At 55.8% G+C, this 19,837-nt stretch overlaps 1 protein-coding gene across 1 annotated transcript; it reads left to right on the forward strand.

Moving 5' to 3' along the window:
- The first annotated feature begins 5,105 nt into the window (after positions 1 to 5,105).
- On the forward strand, positions 5,106 to 19,406 carry KRT7 (keratin 7). The gene is made up of 9 exons (XM_049625522.1): positions 5,106 to 5,510; positions 6,966 to 7,177; positions 9,283 to 9,343; positions 10,544 to 10,639; positions 12,346 to 12,510; positions 13,488 to 13,613; positions 15,852 to 16,072; positions 18,680 to 18,714; positions 19,108 to 19,406. Exons 1-9 carry the CDS (start codon positions 5,181 to 5,183, stop codon positions 19,272 to 19,274), a joined length of 1,413 nt encoding a protein of 470 aa, XP_049481479.1. The 5' UTR covers positions 5,106 to 5,180; the 3' UTR covers positions 19,275 to 19,406.
- The last annotated feature ends 431 nt before the right edge of the window (positions 19,407 to 19,837 follow it).

Raw genomic sequence — 19,837 nt, forward strand, 5'->3', positions numbered from 1 at the left:
CCCCCCCCCTTACTTTCTTTTACTGTCAAACTGCATGAGACATTGTAGTGGGTACTCATTGTTCCCACTCCCTCGCCTCATTCAAACTGCAGCCTGCTGACACCTGTCTTCTGCCCCCACAACCCCACTGAAGTGCATGCAGACAGATGGAAAGGCAGGCAGAGGGAGAGGAGAATGAGAGGGTAACAGTATTAAGAAGTGGTGACCAAAGAATAGAATGCTCTAGCTGAGGAGGTGAGAGAGGCTGCTGTCCTGGTGGAGAGACTGTCTGTCCTCAGAGCCTGGAGGGAGGAAGAAAAAGGTGGGTGGGGAGGTAAGTTTGGGCAGAGGAGTGAAGGTAAGAGGTTTTTACCAGATGGCCTGATTTTCTCAGTGAAGAAGAATGCTACGTTACTTTGTTGAAGATAAGGGGGGAGGGGGGAGGACACGAAGAGAGTGGAGAAGCTTTGCCATAGCAACTAGGAGGACTGGAAAAGCTTGTTGACCCAAAGCAGAGAGAGGGGCCCAGTAGCAGAGAGGATGTGGCTGGGCCTGGGGACTGTGAGTTGGTGGTGACACCACATCTTGATGGTATGGTCTTCACAGATGTTCTACAGTTTGGAACTCAAGCAGGATTCAGCGTTTAGGGTGAGCGGGGCTGAGCCGGGCTAGGGGTTCAGGTGGAGGAGGCTGAACAGAGTCAGGCCTCAGAGACTGAGGGGTCTGAGAGGTCCAACCTGGACAGAAAGTCTCAAGGAAGGTAGTGGGTGGGGAGAAAACAATAATGGGGTTCAGGCCTGGGGATGCTGGAGAGGCTGAAGAACCCAGCTGCTGAGTGAGATAGTTATGATCAGTCCCGTAGCGTGAGGGCAGACTCTCCAAGAGATGGAGCAGTTTAGGGTCTAGAGCGTGGCCACGGGCAGAGACAAGAGGAAAAGTTTGGATGGGAACATCACTGGAATTGAGGATTTAAGGAACAGTCAGGGTGAGATGCTGGGCAGGTTATTACCTGGAGAGTGGGGGTGCCAGGCTGGAGAGGAGCCCCGGGAGCCAGGTGTCAGAGTCCCTGGTGAGTGTGAGGGAGTGGCCAGGAGGTCAGGAGGTGACTGTGGGGACAGCAGGGGCCAGCCACAGGGGAGGGGGTAGACGTGGTGTAGCTGGACAGCATGAGCCTCTTGGGTTTTAAAAAACTGCAGTGATCTGTGCCACCAATATATAAAGGCAAAAGCTCAATCAGCATAGAAAGGATTTTTTTCCCAGTAAATAGCACCCTTTGAATGTACACAGCTTAACCCACCGAATCTCTTTCCACTAATGGGCATTTGTGTTGTTGCCTGTTTTTCGCTGATGGAAACCAAGGGCAGCAGAGACCACGTGTGTGCACTTTTGGTGAGAGCATCTGTAGGATAAATTCTTGGCGGTGGGTGTACTTGGTCAAGGACAAGTGTACTCATTTTATTTGTTTGGTTGATTGAGGTAAGCACAAATGGCTTTAACTTTGAGAGCTATGCCAACTTGCCCTCCAAAGAGGAGGCGCCAGTGGGTGATCCCATGAACGAGGGACAAGGCCACATGCTCGCCATCACCGTTACCAAGTTTTGCAGCCTGACAATGTGACGGGGGCATGTGACTTTCCGTATGTTATTCTTATTGTATTTCTTTAATCTGAGTGAGGTGGAGCATTTTGTTTTTCATATTTGCTATTTTCTTCCTTCCTTTCCTTCCCTTCCCTTTCCTTTCCTTTCCTTCCCTCTCCTCCCCTCCCCTCCCCTTCCCCTTCCTTCCTTCCTTCCTTCCTTCCTTCCTTCCTTCCTCCCTTCTCCCTCCCTCCCTCCCTCTCTTTCTTTCTTTCTTTCTTTCTTTCTTTCTTTCTTTCTTTCTCCCTTTCTCCCTTTCTCCCTTTCTTTCTTTTCTTTGTAAGTAATCTAGTGGTTCAACTGCCAGAGTTCAGATCCTGGATTTTCGACATCTTAGCTGTGTGACCTTGACCCATTTTCTTAAACTTGTTGTGCTTCTGTCCCCTCTCTTAAAATGGGGATGATGACATTGGGCTGAGGAGCTGTTGTGAGAACTTCAAGGGTGAACAGATGCTGTGTGCTTAGGACAGCGCCAGGCACCTGTAGATTAAGTACCCTGTGCACACTGCCAGCTCATATTATGTGCGTCTGTTACCCACTTTCCTGCTGCGTTGGCTTTTTTTTTTTTACAGGTTCACATAGTCAGGAAAGTAGCCTGTTGGCTGTCATTTATGTTGCTTTCGTGCCTTTCGGTATTTGATTTAAAAAAAAAAGTATTACATTCCGTGCAGACATGATAAATATTTTTCTTTTTTTTTGTTACGATCGCAAACATTTGCATTCCAAGCTAATGAAAACCGATCATGCCTTTTTTTCTTCTTTAGGAATCAGAGGCTGTGTTTCCAGGGGATGGATGGTGAGCAATGGCTCTGAAAGTGCAGCCAGGAGCCAAAAGAATGTCTCCACCACCTCCGCCTCAGCCTCCGTGGAGAAGAGCAGCTCATTCCTCCTGCGGGGCAGGGAGGGGAGCTGCAGCACCACAGTGTCCCCCACCCTCCGCGGGTTTAGTGCAGCCAAACCACTTGCTGGTTCCTAGCTCTCCAGAGGCTCGGTGGGAAGCCAGGCCGGGAGGGAGGGGGCCACTGAGCGTGTGCTTGGTGGGTGTGCTTGGTGTGCTGAGCAGGGAAGGGCTGACTAAGAAAGGCTTCGGGGATTATCTTGTCTTAAGATTCTGCCCCAAATGTCCTAAGGAAGGTCTGTGAAGCCGGCAGAGCCATGGGCTGCGGTGGGAGACTCCGTTCAGATGGCCTGCCGTGCTGTGCACTCGTGCAGGCCGGAATGCGCTTGGCAGCCTCTCGGTGTGGACGGCTCCTCAGGAAGCCGTCCAGAGGGTGCTTATGTGTGCAGCCTGGCACGGAGTGCGCTTGCGGTGCCGGCCTGGAGATGCAGAGGCGGGGGGAGACAGGTGGGCAGGGCTGGAGCTGCTGGGAATACTTCAGGGAGGGGATGGGGAGGCTGAGGGGTGGATCCGCCAAGCCTTCTTTGAATGTCCTCCCAGCTCCCTCTTGCCATGGAACGCTGGGGTTTCTTCTCTGGTGTAGAAACCATGCTCAGGGAGGGGCAGTGACTTATCCAGGGTCACGAGGCAGGTCACCGGCAGTGTTCTGGTTTGCAAAGATCTCTCAGGCCAGGCTCTACGGGAGAAGTGCAAGGGTGGCTGGGAGCAGGTCCCGTGGGGGCTGCAGGTGGGAGGGGGCAGGAAGGGTTGCAGACCATAGGTGGGGGCTGAGGGGTAGGAGCCCGGGGTGGGAGGTAGCGGGGGAAAAAGAGTTGAGAATGAACCTTGAGGGGTAAGGAAGCGGGAGTGTGTGTGTGTGTGTGTGTGTGTGTGTGTGTGTGTATCTGTGTGTGTATGAGTGACAGGGTATGTGTGTGAGTTTGTGGAAAGGAAACAGTTGGTCTCTTTAGCCTGCTTGGGGGTGGGGGCTGGGGGCGAGTGGGCTCCCCATGACGGCAAATATCACAAGGCCAGGAATTCTGTGTGTTCTTCAAACTACAGCTTCCAGGTTACGACTCTCTCTCCCAGACATACACACACACACACCCCATAGCAGAGTCAACCGGCGGTCTCCCTGGGCATCCCTCTGCCTCTGGCCTGAGCTGTCCCAACACCAACACGGAGGAGAGGGAGGGCGGGGGGCGTGAGCCTCTACTGAGAGGCGCTGAGTAGGGGCTGCTGCAAGGTCAGCTTCACTGGAAATCCTTATCTAACTGAAGTGAAAAGCAGGAAGGACATTCCATTCCCACCCTCCTCCACCCAGGATGGCCCCGAGGGCTTGGTCTGAGGTGACAAGCTGGTGGGCTCACTGGGGAGGGGCTGGAGGCCTGTCAGCTGTCTCTTCCAAAGGCTCCTTAGGTGGCCCCTCTAGCTGAACCGGGTCTGGGGAGAATGAGGGCGGGGCCGTACAGAGGGTGCGTGGCAAGCGTGGCTGGAGGCTCCGAGAAACGAAGCCTCTGGAGCCGTCTCTGTCCAGTGCCCCCTGTTCCAGCGCCGTGTTTCTCCCCAACTTGGGCTGGGTCTGACACTGCTGGGACTTGTTTGGTGGGCGACACGATGAGAGCGGGGGACCTTTAAACAGGAAAATGGCAGCAGTGGAAGATGGGGAGGAGTGTTTGCGTGCAAACACAAACAAGCACGCTCACAGACCTGCCTATAGAAGTGTGCAATTGTGTGTCCACAGACACCCTGCCACACGCTGAAGACAGACTTCCACCTGTACAGGAACGTTGAGACACACACACACACACACACACACACACACACACACACGTCTCAGGTGAGCACACAGAGAAGCCCAGTGGCCTGCAGGTCTGTACACACAGAAGTGTAGACATCCACAAAGTGTCCCAACTACACGCAGGTGTCCCCTTCCTCTCCAGGGACAAAATAAGTGGATAGGAAAGTGACTTAGGGGTAGGGGGAAGCCCGGCCCCAAGGGGACCATTCCCACAGTGTCTCTGGGCTTCAGGTGCCCACTGGAGTGAGGAGAGGGACCAGAAGAGGGGTCGTGCCCCACTTGGCCTACTTTCTATATGGTGGACTTGCCGGGGAAACCAGCCAGGCCAGGGCACCTTGGGGTCAGATTACTCAAGAACTGAGCTGATCCCTCAAGGAGGAACTGAACTTGGGGGTTGGAGGCTGTCAGGGAATGCCTTTCTGGAATGCCTGGGGGGGGGGGGAGCTGGGGGCTGACTCCCGGACTAGAACTTTTTGCCCACCCCTTCCCCCAGTCTTTTCCGGCTTGATCTCTCTGCTCTGGCCTCAGGAATCTTGCCCAAGCCTCCTCCCGGAACACTGAACTTGTTTCAGATCTGCTCAGATGGTGGTCTCCTTCCCGCCACTCTGTAGGTCAGCCCGCATCCGGGGCTCTGGGGGTCTATGGCCCTGCGCCCCACTTGGGAGCTTCTGGCTTGGGCCCCAAAGCCCGGCCAGGGCGGAGAGCGGAAGCGTGGCCCGGGGAGGGGCCCGGCGGGCAGCGAAGGGTGGCTGGCGGCCAGCCCCGCCCCTACCTGTGTAAGCCGATCCTCCACCGGAGCCTAGCGGATAAAAGCGACCCGGCCGCCGGAGGTCAGCGAGTTCGGCTCCCTCGCGCCCGCCGCTAGGTCCAGCCCGGTCCAGCCAACATGTCCATCCACTTAAGCTCCCAGGTCTTCAGCTCGCGCTCCGCCGCCTTCCCGGGTCGCGGCGCCCAGGTGCGCCTGAGCTCCGTGCGCCCCTGCGGCGGTGCCTTCAGCAGCAGCAGCCTCTACGGCCTGGGCGCCACGCGGGCGCGTGTGCCCGTGCGCTCCACCCACGGGGGCCCGGTGGGCGCCGGCATCCGCGAAGTCACCATCAATCAGAGCCTGCTGGTCCCGCTGCGGATGGACATCGACCCCACCATCCAGCAGGTGCGCCAGGAGGAGCGCGAGCAGATCAAGACCCTCAACAACAAGTTCGCCTCCTTCATCGACAAGGTGAGCCGCCGTACCCGGCCCCAAGCCACGCTCCGGGCCACAGCAGCCACCCCAGCCCAGCCCGCGCGCGGGCCAGGCGCCCGGAGGCCTGGCGTGTTCTCTTTCCGCCACTATCAGAAACCTTTCTCTTTCTCGTGAAGACTGTGGCTGTTTTTCCCCTTCAGTCTCCAAGCCTCCTCTTCCAGAGAGCTGCCCAAAGCGCCCTGCGTTTTCTTCCCAGGATGTGTGCTTGAGTCTGTCAGGCAGCCAGGGCTGGCGGCGCTGGCGCGTCTGGGAGTGGGCTGCTGGCTTCTTGGGCTGATTCAGGTGGGGAGCTCCAGAGGCCGGGGCCAGGAGTTTCTCTGAGAGGGGGCTGTGTGGCGTCAGAGATGGGGTAGGGGTGATACACTGTTCCCAGCTGAGGAGGTCCTCCCTCCTCCTACTGCTTCTGCTGGGGCAGATGCTGAAAATCAAGGGCTGGAGGGAGGGAGGGAGGCTCCCTGACGTACCTGCCCACTTACCCGGTCCTCCAGACTCCCTTTGGTGGTGGAAGGGAGGCCCTTGGAGAGAGCCCATTTGGGCCCCCCCGTGGGGGTGGGGAGCACACTGAGAGGCCCTGGGGAAGGGCCATTTGGAAGCGTTTTTTCCTGGCTGTTTGGGTCCCACAGGGTTGGGGGAAGGAGTGGGGGAGAGAGAGTGGGAGTTGGCAAGGAGAGGAGCAGACTTGACTGCAGGGTCTAGGAAGGGAGCGATGTAGGGCTGGATCAGGAACTAAGGGCTAGCCTAGCTGGACACCTCTGGCCAGGGCCTCCTGCCTCCCGGGTATAGACCAGACCTTCCCTCCCTTGTTTGGCTGTAGTTCTCTCCTTTCCCCGCCCCCATGCCCTCTCCTTCATCATTCACAAGTATACATCCTTAAGGTTCTCCTGAAGCCTCCCCAGGCCCGGAATCCTCCCCTGCTGTTGAGCGGTTCTACCTTTCTGTCTGTAGCCCCCCAGGTCCTGCTGCTCCGAGTTGCTAGTTTTGGGGAGGTTGCTTTCCACTCCCAGGCACACTGGAAGCATCCAAGGGGACTTTTGGACCCCAAGCTGAGCATCTAGTAGGTGCTCATTTTGTAGCACCCTGTCCTGAGATCTTGGAAGAAAGGGGAGGCAGAGAGAGGATACTGAGGGAGGTGGCCCAGGACAGACAGGGAGGGGGCAACCCTTCAGGGACGGTGGGGGGAAAGATCATCTGTAGCGTGGCAGGGAACATAGGTGGGAGGGGACACCTTGGTGACCGGGTAGCCCTGACCCCTGGATCAGGCTTTAAGACACGTAAGACAGCGCTGGAGGAGGGGACCAAGGGCTGGGGTCCCTGGCTGGGGGAACGACCCGTGGGAGCCTGGGCTGTGTGGGGTGGGCAGAGACCCTCCCAAGCCCAGTGTGGGCAGCACGGCCTGCCCCTCATGAGTTTCCTCCTCTGTTTTACTCTCAGGTGCGGTTTCTGGAACAGCAGAATAAGCTGCTAGAGACCAAGTGGACCCTGCTGCAGGAGCAGAGGTCGGCCAAGAGCAGCGGCCTCCCCAGCATCTTTGAGACGCACATTGCTGGCCTGCGGAGGCAGCTTGAGGGGCTGCAGCTGGAAGGAGGCCGCCTGGAGGTGGAGCTGCGGAACGTGCAGGACGCGGTAGAAGACTTCAAGAACAAGTACTGACCCCAGTGTGGTGTGCCCTGGTTGGGGGGGGGGGCGGGGGCATGCACCCGTCATTGGCTGATCCTCAGCAGGCCTTCTCTGGGCTTAGGGGTCAAGTGTGTAGCCGCTCAGTACAGCAACCCTTGGAGGGAAGGCCTTGACCGACACATTCCCTGTCTCTCCGTTCCTCTCTTTGTTCCTGGGGGCTGTTTCCGACTTACTCCCAGGGAAATATCCCTGCTCAGCCCTGACCCGCGCTGTTCTCTCTGGGTGCCTGACCAAGGCTCCAGGAGAGGGTAGGACAGAGGTGTCCTGTGACTGGTGTGCTTCAGGACGTGTGCGACCCTCACAGAATGTTCTAGAAAAGCCCCTCTGTTTCGGTGAGGAGTTAGACACCAGAGAGATTCAGGGTCCTGATGGAGATCATGTGGCAGGTCACTGGGAGAGCCGGGACTTGAATGTCGGGCCCCTGACTCCCAGGAGGAGACACAGAGCCGACTTGGGGCTGAAAGAAGCAAGGAGAGGGAGGGATCGTTGTGAGCCATGGGAGGGTTGCAGAGGCTGAGGGGTGGCTCTGGTCAACGCAGGAACCAGAGAGGAGGCTGTGGTGGGGGGGGGGGGGGGGGGTCGGCGGTGGGCAGGGCTTGCAGGGGCCTGGAAGACTGGGGGTTTAAGGACAAGCCTTTGAGGTGCCCACTGAATTCTCTTTTGTCACCGAACGGAAACCGAAGCCAGAGGCTTGGGCTGGGCCCCACCCTAGCATACTTGCCCAGTGGTGCTGGGAGTAGTGAGTGAGTTCTGTGCTCTGCCCTGGAGGTGCATGACTAAGCCGAGCAGGGACACTGGCTGTGACCGGAGGTAGAACAAACAAAAAGGCCTCTGTGGAGGGTGCCCACTCCCCTACTTCCCTAGAGCGACAGCCTAGAGCGACAGTCAACAGCAATAATCCCACAGCAGGTGGAGACAGACAGGTGCAGGGCAACCAGCAAGCCTCTGTTGTCATGTGTGTGTGTGTGTGTGTGTGTGTGTGTGTGTGTGTGTGTGTATTTGCACGCGCTGACATATACCCTCACTCCAGAGCCTACATGCCAGGTTGAGCTCAGGACTGGGGCCCAGGGAGGCCTGGAAAGGGCACATGGAAGGGCCCAGTGAGCTCCGATTTGTGCGCCCTCTGCTCTCAGTGGCATGGTGCTGAGGCAAGAGTGAACAGATGGCCTTCAGGATATTTCCACAACTATTCTATAGAACCTCAGGGAGCGGGGCGCTGGGGATCTGGGCTCCTGGAGGGGCCTGCTTGCTCCCCATCATAGCTGCCCTGCTGCCCTCCTGTAGCCCTCGGGCCCTGCTGAGTTCCTGTTTCTGACACCTTTTTAAAAAAGTTTCCAAATAAATGCTGGGTCAGGCTCCAGTGCTCTCTTGCTCTGTGTCCTGAATTGCCAGTGTCCTCCTATGGGTGGGGCTGGCCTCTTGGAACAAGGAGGGATGGGGGGGTTGCCCTGTGGGAGTAGGGTTGGCGCCAGACCACCTAGCTGGGGCCTGGTTCTTCCCCAGAACTTGGCTGCACCCTCTTCCTGATTTCATAAATTGCCTCTGCTTCAGGCTCCTTCTTTGCCTCCTGAGGGTGGGATTAGGCAGTGGTTAGGGCATGGGCCTGGAGTCGGACTGCCTGGGTTTAAGTCTGGGCTTTGCCACTTAGCAGCTTAGTGACTGGACAGATTATGTCCCGCTCTGTGCCTCCTGCTGATCGTGGTACCATTGTTACAGGGTTGTCGTGAGGGTTAAGTGAGCTAATCCGTGGGAAGCACCTAACAGCGCAGGCCCCATTTAAAGGGTCCCTAAGCATGGCTATGACTATTGCTTTTTTGCTCCTAGATTGTGCAGTTTTTGTCCTTTATATACATTTCCTCCTCTCCCCCCTTTCATCCTGCGGCGAGATTCCTAGCCTTAGGAATAGCTATAAGGGAAAGTCAGGGACATTTGGTTTCACAGCTGACACCCAATTTCCCAGGCATGTCATTAAGGAGGGGTGAAGCCAATGCAGGGCAGAGTTCCACACCTGGAGAGGAGGGGGGACAGAGGCAAAGCTGCACCCACACCACGCACCCTCCTTCTCCTGCAGGTACGAAGATGAAATTAACCGTCGCACGGCTGCTGAGAATGAGTTCGTGGTGCTGAAAAAGGTGAGGGGGCAGACAGGCCAGTGTGGGGACATTGTCTGAAAACACATGGGCCAGGGGACCACATGGCCCTCTCACCTGAGCAGCCAGCCAGTAGGGACCTGTGGCCAAAGTCTGGCCCGAGTACTAGAAGAAGGGAGTGATGAGCCTGGAAAAGGACAGATCTGGAAGCCAGGCCCTCATAGCACGGCCCGTCCTGTGTACGTGTGTGTGTTTGTGTGCACGTCTGGTGAGTCACTAGACTTGTTTTTGGCCTCAAGGGGTTAGAGCTAAGACCAAAAGATGGAGGTTAGAAGGGGAGATTTCAAGCCCAAATAGGGAAGTGCTCTATCACAGTCAGAACTTTTCATGACAGACAAAGGTTGGCAAATGGCAGGGCTGAAATATTTGCTGAAGGAATGCGACGGGCTGCCTGAGGCAGAGCGATCTTCCTGTCCCTGGAGAAGTGCAAGCCAAGGTTAGAAGGCCTTAGGAATATCTTACAAGGGCTTGATTTCAGATCCCGATTCAGTCCACTCTCTGGGCAACTGTGTTCACGGCCCACCCACGTGAAGACAACCTACCCCAGGGTGCTGGGCCTTTCAAGATTTAGGAGCTTTGGGGATGAATAAAAGCGAGCCTTACCCACGGGAGTTTGGGCACAGGAATGTGTGGCTCCCCAGTGTCACCTGGGCTTGCACTGTTACCTGTGGCTTACCTGTATCACAGTCACCTAAGCTGCGTTTAGGCTGGAGGTCCTCCACATCTACGAACCTTATCTTGGAGTCTGGATGATTTTGTGCTCTTCGATTTCATAAGAAGTTGAGGCTCACGGAGTTGAAGTGATTTGTGCAAGGTCACGTGGCTAGTAGGTGGTAGAGCCAGGGCTGTGTCCAAACCACCAGTCAGGAGCTGGGAGAGTGCTAGGTTTGGGGCTGGGGGCTGCTTTGGGCTTCTGGTGCTGGGAAGGCAGACACCGGTATGGTGCCTGGAATGATGCATGGAAATGATGTTCCTCACGCAGCCTGGGAGTGCCCAGTAGAGGAGACGTCCTGTGGCCAGGTCACACGGCCTGGAGAACTGCTATGTTTCTTGGCAGTGCCCTGGTGTTTGACCCTGTGGGTTGGACAGAGCTGGCTTGCTCCCATCCCGGCTAAATGGTCCGTGTATGAAGCCATGGTGTCTCTCTACCCCTTCTTGCCACCCCCCCTCCTCGCCCCCAAGGACGTGGACACTGCCTACATGAATAAGGTGGAGTTGGAGGCCAAGTTGGATGCCCTGAATGACGAGATCAACTTCTTCAAGACCCTCTATGAGACGGTAAGGACCTTGGATATGGGAGACGTGTCATGTCTTCCGTGTCTTAATCAAGGGGTTTACCCCCTGCCTCTGGGCTGTCTTGGTGTGTGTTGAGTGTGTGTGTAGGACTTATCCTCTTCTTTAACTTTTCTGGATTCAGGAATCCATGGTGGGCAGGGAGTTTAGGAGGGGCTGAGGGTAGCAGAGCAGGGTGGGGTCAGTTAGGATTGGCCTTCTAGAAACATGGGATGACCATTTGTTAGGAGGGGTGTTGGGAGGGGTTGGGAGGAACCAGGAGAATGTCTAGGGAATCCTGGGCTGTGATGGAGTTCAGAGGTGGGCTGGGTGGGGTGGGCAGGGGGTCCTGAGTCAGGAGAGACTGTGGTGCCTAGGAGTTTACGCCCGGAGGGACGGGATGGGTGGCCCCCAAGAACAGGCCACTGTCTACCCCTGTGGTCTCATTCTCTCCTTCTTCCCCTGCCATGGGCTTTCAATTCTTTTTCCACTTGGGGATTTAGAAACTCTCCATTCCTATCAGTGAGAATCTCTGGCCTTCAGCAGAAGATAGGATGGCCAGTCATCTGGCAGGGCTGGTCTGCGACTTTATTATATATGAGGTTAATTATAGACCACTTCTCAACTCCTTTCAGTCTAGCTTTTGTGAACGTCCAGCCTCCATTAGCCCCTCAGTGAATTTCCACGTGTGTTAATGCAGGGGCTGGCTCCTTGGGGTTTCCTTCGGGCATTCTGATCTCTGTGCAGCCCTTCATACGTCTGTTGCATGTTATATATATGTACGTCTATGTACGTATGCGTGCCTACGTATACGTATATGTGTAGTTAATTATTTTCCTCTCATCATGAAAGAAGTACATGCTCATGGCCAAAAATCCAGAAAATTGAGTAAAGCACAAAACAGGTCATTTATCTGTGCTCTTATCATCTTGGTACCTACCTTCTCAGACTTTGCGAACTGTGCCTATACACACAGAGAGATACAGAAATATATATTTCATTTTATTTTTATTTTTTAATGTTTTTATTTATTTTTGAGACAGAGAGAGACAGAGCACGAGCAGGGGAGGGGCAGAAAGACAGAGAGACACAGAATCCAAAGCAGACTCCAGGCTCTGAGTGGTCAGCATGGAGCCCGACGTGGGGCTCAAACTCACGAACTGGGAGATCATGACCTGAGCCGAAGTCAGACGCCCAACCGACTGAGCCACCCAGGCGCCCCTAGACATATGTATTTTAAATAAAAACAGGAGTGTATTTTTTTTTCATGTAATGGTGTACCATAGCTATAAGTACAGCCATATCATCCGTTTTGAAGGCTGGAGAGAGTTCCGTTATTGGGTGGGATATTTTATTTTACCCACACCCCCTAGTGATCCACTTCATGACCGAGCTCCTGCCACAGCAGAGCTCCCAGAAGGAGACATTACCGTTGACCACATTCTGTCACTTCTCTATTGGCTGTGATCCCACCAGACTCTTTTGTTGAGAAGTTACTAATGGGCTCTCTGGGTTGCCACGGGTGGGCGGACTATTTAGCAGGTGCTGGGTCTGTGTCCCCTCGCCGCCTGGTGACCCACACCCACTTTGCCTTCCTCTCCCTCTTCTCCCTTTGCCTTCCTCTAGTGTGGCAGTGGGGGGGTCCCAGGATGGGTTGTGGGAACAGGGTGGGGTCATGCCCCAAGTCCTGACATTCCGTCTGGTCCCAGCAGGAGTTGGCAGAGTTGCAGTCCCAGATCTCGGACACATCCGTGGTCCTGTCCATGGACAACAGCCGCTCCCTGGACCTGGATGGCATCATCGCCGAGGTCAAGGCCCAGTACGAGGAAATCACCAGCCGCAGCCGGGCTGAGGCCGAGGCCTGGTACCAGACCAAGGTGTGAGGCTGCTGAGGGTACTACTCTTTCCTTCCTGGCAGCGTCCTCGGTGTCAGCTTCCCTTACTCCTCACCTGTCTCCAAGCCTCTGGGCCTGGGTCCCACTGTCCTGGCAGGCACCAGTGTTAAGTCTAAGGTACTCTCCAGTGCCTTGGGAAGAAGAAGATGTGAAGGCCAAGTCCCTCCCCAGGAAGAGATCCCAGCCTGATGGGGGGACAGGGCAGAGGAACCTGAAGCACAGAGAGGTTAAGTAATTTGCCTAACTCCACACAGCTAGTAGATGCAAGAGTAGGGACTAGATCCTGGGCCCTAGGCCTCCAGACCGGGGAGGTTTAATCATTGCACATGCCGTGTGGAGGCAGGGCGGCTGACTGTGCAGGTGCTGAGGGAGTGTGCTGGGGTAAACCAGTGTTCTAGAAGAGGGAGCCTGAGGCAGCATGTAAGAGCAGCAGAGGGATGTCTCTGCTGAGATAGGGAATCATCCGTGGGACATAGGTGAGAGCACAGGCATGCCAACAAGGTGACCTGGGTTCAGACTTGCCGTGTGATCCTTGGGCAGTGGCTCCCACTCTCCAGGACTCATTCTTCCCATCTGTAAAATGGGTGGTGCTGATGTTTTTAATAAGTGTGTTTTTAATAGGGGTTTGTTTAACGGGTGAGGATCTCAGACTTCTAGTGATTCTCCGGCACTTGGGACATGATGGGGATGGGTGGAGGCCCAGGACCAATGGTGGTGGGCCCCAGGGAGCCATCCTCGCCCTTCCTGTCCTGACTGGAAGGAAAGCAAACCTCTGCTATACCCCCCCTGCTTGCTGGCAGGGCGTGAAGATTGCTGGGGGTCAGACCGTGGCTTCCTGGGAAGATAAGCTAGGAGGTTTCATCACTCAGAACCTTGGGCCTTCAGTGGATGGGACAAAAGATGAGTTCCCTGTAATCGCTGACCACCCCCTCACCGTACATCTCTGTGTGGCCCTCCAGTTTGAGACCCTCCAGGCCCAGGCTGGGAAGCACAGGGACGACCTCCGGAATACCCGGAATGAGATTGCAGAGATGAGCCGTGCCATCCAGAGGCTGCAGGCTGAGGTCGACAGCATTAAGAACCAGGTGGGAACAAGCCCTCCTCCCTGCTCCTCCCTGTTTCTTGGGGCGCGTGAAGGGCAGCCATGTGAGAATGGGGAGCAGGAGGCTCTCCCAGCCTGAAGCTGGTGCAGCTCAAGTCTCACGAGCCCGTGAGATCTCGAGGGCCCTTGTGAGATCTCCAGGAGAGAATGTTCATGGCCAGGTCCTGGCTCAGGCCAAAGGGAGGAGAAGAGTCCTAGCTGGGCACAGAGCCTGTGGAGGGAGCCTCAGACTTCCCAGCCCGAGAAAAACCATCATTCGTTACCAAATTCGTTACCAAATTGGTACTCTCCTTGCACCTCTCTCCGGGTGCAACGTGCTGTACCTGGGAGCTTGCAATCTGCAGGGATTCATGGGACCCAGGCCAGCAGATACCCTTAGTGTGGCTCACAAGGTCCTGTCCCTCACTTCCTACCACTGCCTCTCACCGTGCTCCAGCCACACTAGCCTGCTTCTTGTATCTTGCGTTCGCCAGACACGTTCAGGCTTCAGGGCCTTTGCACTTGGTGTTCCCTCCGCGTGGAACGTGGCTCTCCTAGCTCAGCACGTGGCCACCTCTTCGTCATCCCTGGGGTCTTGGACATAAGTCCTCTTTTCAGAGGTGGCTTCCTCAACCACCAGCCACTCTGTCAGCAATGTGTCTGAAGCTTCCTGAAGCATCTATCACTATCTGAAGTTTTCTGTCTTATTAATTAAGTAGTTGGCTGTCCCCTACCCTCACTGAAATATAAATAATGCCTGGAGAGCAGGACCCTATTTGTCTGACTCACTGCTCCTTCTCAGCACGGGCTGGGGCAGAGGCTTCCCATGATGACAGGCTAAAGGGAGGATGTGTAGTCGGCAAGGGGCAGATGTTGAGGAGCCGGTGGAGGGGGGTGGGGTCCAGGCCCTGGCCAAGGTGTGGGGATAGACAGGGCATCGAAGCCTCAGCAGGTGTCTGCAGTGGGGAGGCAGGGGAGGTAATTGGTGCTGCAGCTCCAGAGAGCTCATTTCCAGCTGAGCTGGGGGGGATGGGATGTGCGGGTGATTTACCCAGACATGCCCACCCCTTGGAGCCCTGAAGGCCACTTCACCTGAGGGCGGAGGCTGCTTCCTGGCACAGATGCAGGACTGTGCATCACTGGCGAAGCAAGGCGGCTTCCAGGCCAGGAATAACGTGTGGTGGTTTCCCAAACCCTGCCACATCTGGTTCTCCTCTTGTCCAACAAGGCAGAGCCAGGCCCTGGAGTTGGGGTGACCACCATCGAGGGGCCCAGAGGTGGCGGTATGGCCCTGACCAAGGGGGCACCGGCGTGATAGGGAAGGGCACCGACAGGTGGACACGAGAGGGTCTCCCGAGAGGATAGGAGGATGGGGAAGGCTGGCAGGGAGGCAGAGCTCACTGGAGACAAGGGAGGGTCTGAGGCAGGGAGTGGCCGGTAAGAGGCAGGGGGAGTGCTGGGCTGCTGGGCAGGGGAGGGAGTGGCAGCTCTCTGAGCTGCAGGAGAGGAGGCCCAGGACTAGATAGGTTCCTGGGGCAAGGACTAGCTGCAAACAGAAGGAATGCTCATTCATGCTGGGCCAGAAGTGGCATCTGTCGCTTGGATCCATTGTGGATCCGACCAACCTGGCCAAAACCAGGGGGGCTGTTGATCAGACATTTTAGGTCTGGGGGTTCCAAGCAGTGTCTCTCTGCTCCAAGTCCCCCTGTTTCTGGGCCTGTTTTGAAGATGGTTTTTGTTTTTGCCAGCTGCCTGAAATTTGGGGACTCAACGAAGATCCTGTGGCTTTGGATCTCCTCCAGCTGGGGACTGGGGGGATGGGCACGTGTAAATCCTAATAGCATTTATTATTTTCTAAAAATTTTTTAACGTTTACTTATTTCAGAGAGAGAGACAGAGAGACAGAGCATGAGCAGGGGTGGGGCAGAGTGAGAGAGGGAGACACAGATTCCGAAGCAGGCTCCATGCCCTGAGCTGTCCGCAGAGAGCCCGATGTGGGGCTCGAACTCACGAACTGTGAGATCATGACCTGAGCCAAAGTCAGACGCGCAATAAGACTGAGTCACCCAGGCGCCCTGACAGAGCCCATGTATTTAATCCTTGGGATTCCCGGGTGCTGGGGGAGTAGGCTGGTGCCAGGAAAGCCACTGTGAGTGAGTTGCCCTGGAGCTGGCCGGGGAGGCAGGGAGGCAGTGACTGGCGAGGCCTGTCCCCCAGCTCACAGCTGCACTATCGCTTAAAGTGTGCCAAGCTGGAGGCTGCCATTGCAGAAGCCGAAGAACATGGGGAGCTGGCCCTCAAGGATGCGCGTGCCAAGAAGGAGGAGCTGGAGGCCGCCCTGCAGCGGGCCAAGCAGGACATGGCCCGGCAGCTGCGAGAGTACCAGGAGCTCATGAACGTCAAGATAGCTCTGGACATCGAGATTGCCACCTACCGCAAGCTGCTGGAGGGCGAGGAGAGCCGGTGAGGTCACAGAGGCCAGGAAGGGGATCCTTCTGGGGCTCAGTGGGGACTGGGGCTTGCCATTCATTCGTCCACAGACATTTCCTGTGTACTCTTTTCTGCAAGGCACGGGGCAGGGGGCGGGAAGTGCAGGGAGGGTATAGCTGATGCTTGCTTCTTTGCCCCTGATGAGATGACCTGGCAGTAGGAAAGACCACGTGGTGTAATGCTCAATGAGAAAGTTGGAATAATAACAGCCACTTCATATGTGTGGCCAGGGTCATCTTATTTGACCCTCACAACACATTCAGGTAAGCAGGGCAGGTACTGTTTCTAGTTTACGGAGGGGAAACTGCGGTTTGGTTTTATGACTTGAGGGGGCAAGTCAGGTGTGCAGTCACGCTCTGCTGATTCCTGGTCCAAGCCTCGTCCTTGATGCCAGGCTGCTTCTCACTGCATAATTGAGTGCCAAGTCACAGGATATTGACTGAATGTCATGGGGTCCCCGAGATATTTGCATACCTGCTGCCAGAGAGCAGGCCGGGCTGGGTTAGTGTTACAGGAATTCTTCGTGAAAGACTTGGAACCTATGTCCGTGAAGTTGGGCCTTCGTTCTCACCTTGATGGGTTGGTCATTCATTCAGTCAATTTGCAAGGCTTTAGAGTTGTGCCTTGGGCGAAGGCTAGGGTTTGGAGAGGGTGAGAGGGAACAGCGTGGGCCAAGTCTTGGAAGTAGGACTCATCATGGCTTGCCTTATTGGAAGCCAGCACGGAGATAAGTAATATGTAAGACGCGCTTCTGCCCTTGGGGAGCTTGTACATGGGCCGAGAAGACCAAACATTTGCAGAGGAAGTATCTGGAGACCACCACTCACTTGCATTGGTAAAATGCTGAATTTACACAAACTTTTACTTTTGGGAGCATTATTCTGGAGGGGCTGGAGAGAGAGGCTGGAGGATGAATGGAATGGAGAGGAAGAATTGGAGAATGAGAGAGTGCTAGGGTAGAGTGCCTGGAGGCAGGGAAGAGGAAGAGAAGAAGCATGGTTAAGGATATGAGTCGGGGAAGGAGAGGAGGGAGGGTCTCTGCCATTACAGTTGACCCGTAACCTACCTGGGTTGGCACCCAGGCTTTGTGGGGAGAGGAATTGAACACCAAAGGCCTCTGGGAAGAGAGAGCAGCTGATCTGGGGCACAGGGCACCTCCAGAGCCCAACTCTCCCAGCTATGATGCCTGTCTCTGCACCCTTCTCCACCACAGGAGCAGGGACAGCACTCTCTTGGGAACACATACCGTGGGTCTCTTTTCCTCATAGAGCCAGAGGTGGGGACCCTTAGAATGGGGCCTGATCCTTTTCCTCCCGTGGGCAGACGAGCAAGCTGAAGGTCAGGGATGGTGAGTGACATGGCCAAGGTTACATGGAGAGTGGAAACATTCCCCCTTGAAAGCCTAATCTCAGCGTCGGTTGCTACCATCGGGGCTTAGATCCTGGTTCTCTGAGAGGAAACGGTCCTCTCTCCACTCTTAGGAGACATGGAGAGGGAGTCCTTGTTTTTTGTGTTTTTGTTTATCCCTTAACCCCTCGACTCTTCCCAGGGGCAGGTCTAGGATTTGTGGTCTTAGGAACTCATGCACTTTGGGGTGACTTCTTTTAAGAATACAGAGTTACAAATACACAATTGCACAAAAACAAATATTTAGTTAGGATGAGAAAAGAAAAATCACACGAATCGCTAGTCTTAGACATTCAGGTCTCTTCCTTCTGAGTTCTTCAGGCATGGCACCAGAAACTGTTTCATGAAATCACTGCCTAATTGCAACCTGGCTTCCCTCCCCACCCACAACTGTTAGCAACTCCCAGCGCTTGAAGGGCCCAGTTGAGCAAGGGGCCTGGAAGCTTCCTGGCATATCCTTTTCTTGAACTTGGCCTTTGCTCCGCCCCCTTCCTGGACTTGGGGGTGATGAGGCCAGCTGGGCTCTCCTCACTCCTTCTACCAAAGTGAGGTCTCCCCTCCCCACTGCAGAGTAAACTCAACCCTAAGGCCAAGGGCTTGGTGACAATGGAGTGAGTCACAAAACAAACACGTCGTCCAGCTGTCTCCCTTGGCTTTTCTATTTCCAGTATAGGCTGCTTAGAGCCATCCCGACCACCTTCTGCTCCGTCCTCCGTCCCTGCCTCAGCGACCCTTGTGAAATCTCCAATTCACTAATTATTTCAATACAGACTGAGCAATTACTACATGTCAGACTTCACGCAAGGGGCCAGAGATCCAAGAATCAATAAGCCACAACCCGCTTTGAGGATTTTATGATTTGGTTAGGGGACGCAGCTGTCTTAATAAATAATAACAGTTCCCATCCACCGAGTCCTGTGTGCCCAGGGCTCTAGGTAAATGATATTATTAAGCCTTCACAAACAAGTCTGAGGTTGGGACTAAGTTGACCCCAGTTTAGAAGTGAGAAAATGGAGGCTCTGAGACATTGCCCAAGGTCACGTAGCCTTCCCGCACTGGGGACAGAGGAAGGAATACCGGTCCTGCCTGGTGCCTGGATGGAGGGGCCTGGGACTGCTTCCTCCAGCTCTGAGGAAAGAGTCACTCTCACAGGTCTCTCTCCTCTGCCCCCAGGTTGGCCGGAGATGGAGTAGGGGCTGTGAACATCTGTAAGTCCTTGGCTGTGGCCATTTCCTGCGCTGTCCGGGCTAGATTGGGTCTTACAGGATGGCACATGGGCTTGAGGGCCTGGCCTTGTCTGGGACAGGAGCTTCTTTCCCTCACCAGCTTTTAGCAGGTGCCCTGAGGCTCCCAGCCAGTCGGGCTCAATGGCCCAGGGAAGCCCTGCAAGAGGGCAGAGTGGGGTGGGGGAAACCCGTGGTGCATTGTCCCTTGCATGGTCCCAGGCTCCTTCTGGGCCTGCTGGAAGAAGGTGGTGGGCGGTGGGGTCAGGCAGTGGGGAGGGGGAGGGGCAGGTACTGCAGGAGGGGAGGGTGGAGTGAGGGGTGGGGCCTCAGGTGGTGGGCCCGTGCTGATGAGCCCTCCTCCCGTTTCTCTCGCAGCCGTGGTGAACTCCACCGGTGGAGGTGGCAGCGGGCTGGCCGGGCTGGCCTTCAGGGGAACCATGGGCAGCAATGCCCTGAGCTTTTCGAGCGGCGGAGGGCCCGGGGCCATCAAGTCCTATTCCACCAGGACCTCAGCCACCACCCACAGGAGCGTCCGAAAATGAGCTCTGCTGTGTGGAGACCCACAGCCCTGCCCCCCCCCCCCCAAGGTCACAGGAGGACTCCCATCAAGGGTCCCAAGAGGGCCAGGCAGTCTGAAAAGTGATGTCAGAATAGCTTCCAATAAAGCAGCCTTTCGGAAGCCAGGGTGAGCCCCATCCTGGCCCCTGGGATCCTGGCTTCATCAGCTGGTTGGGGAGGCATGGGGAGGAAGGGGCCCCAGAGAGGATGGCGTCTGCTGTGAACACGGAGAAGCCACTTGTGCAGGTGACTGGGAAAGCACACTGGTGACCTGGTGGTGGTGCTCTGAGGGGCGTGGCTCTTAGCCCGTGTGAGGCCTTGGCCTCCTCCCAGGGCTGGGACTGAGTCCAGCTCCTCTCCTGAAGCCCAGAAACATCCCAGGAAGTCTGGCTCTGCCAGGAAGTGGGCGTTGAAGCCTTCTCCTGCTGAGGGAGTGGAGGGCTGTTTGCACACCCCCACCCCCATGCCCTGTGCTGCCAGAGTTCATTCCTTGCTGTGAGAAGGCCCTGACATTCAGCTGCCGCAGGCCTGGGTTTCAGATGCACCA

Source organism: Panthera uncia, chromosome B4 (genome assembly GCF_023721935.1).
Source record: "Panthera uncia isolate 11264 chromosome B4, Puncia_PCG_1.0, whole genome shotgun sequence".
In the NCBI taxonomy this organism is placed as follows: domain Eukaryota; kingdom Metazoa; phylum Chordata; class Mammalia; order Carnivora; family Felidae; genus Panthera; species Panthera uncia.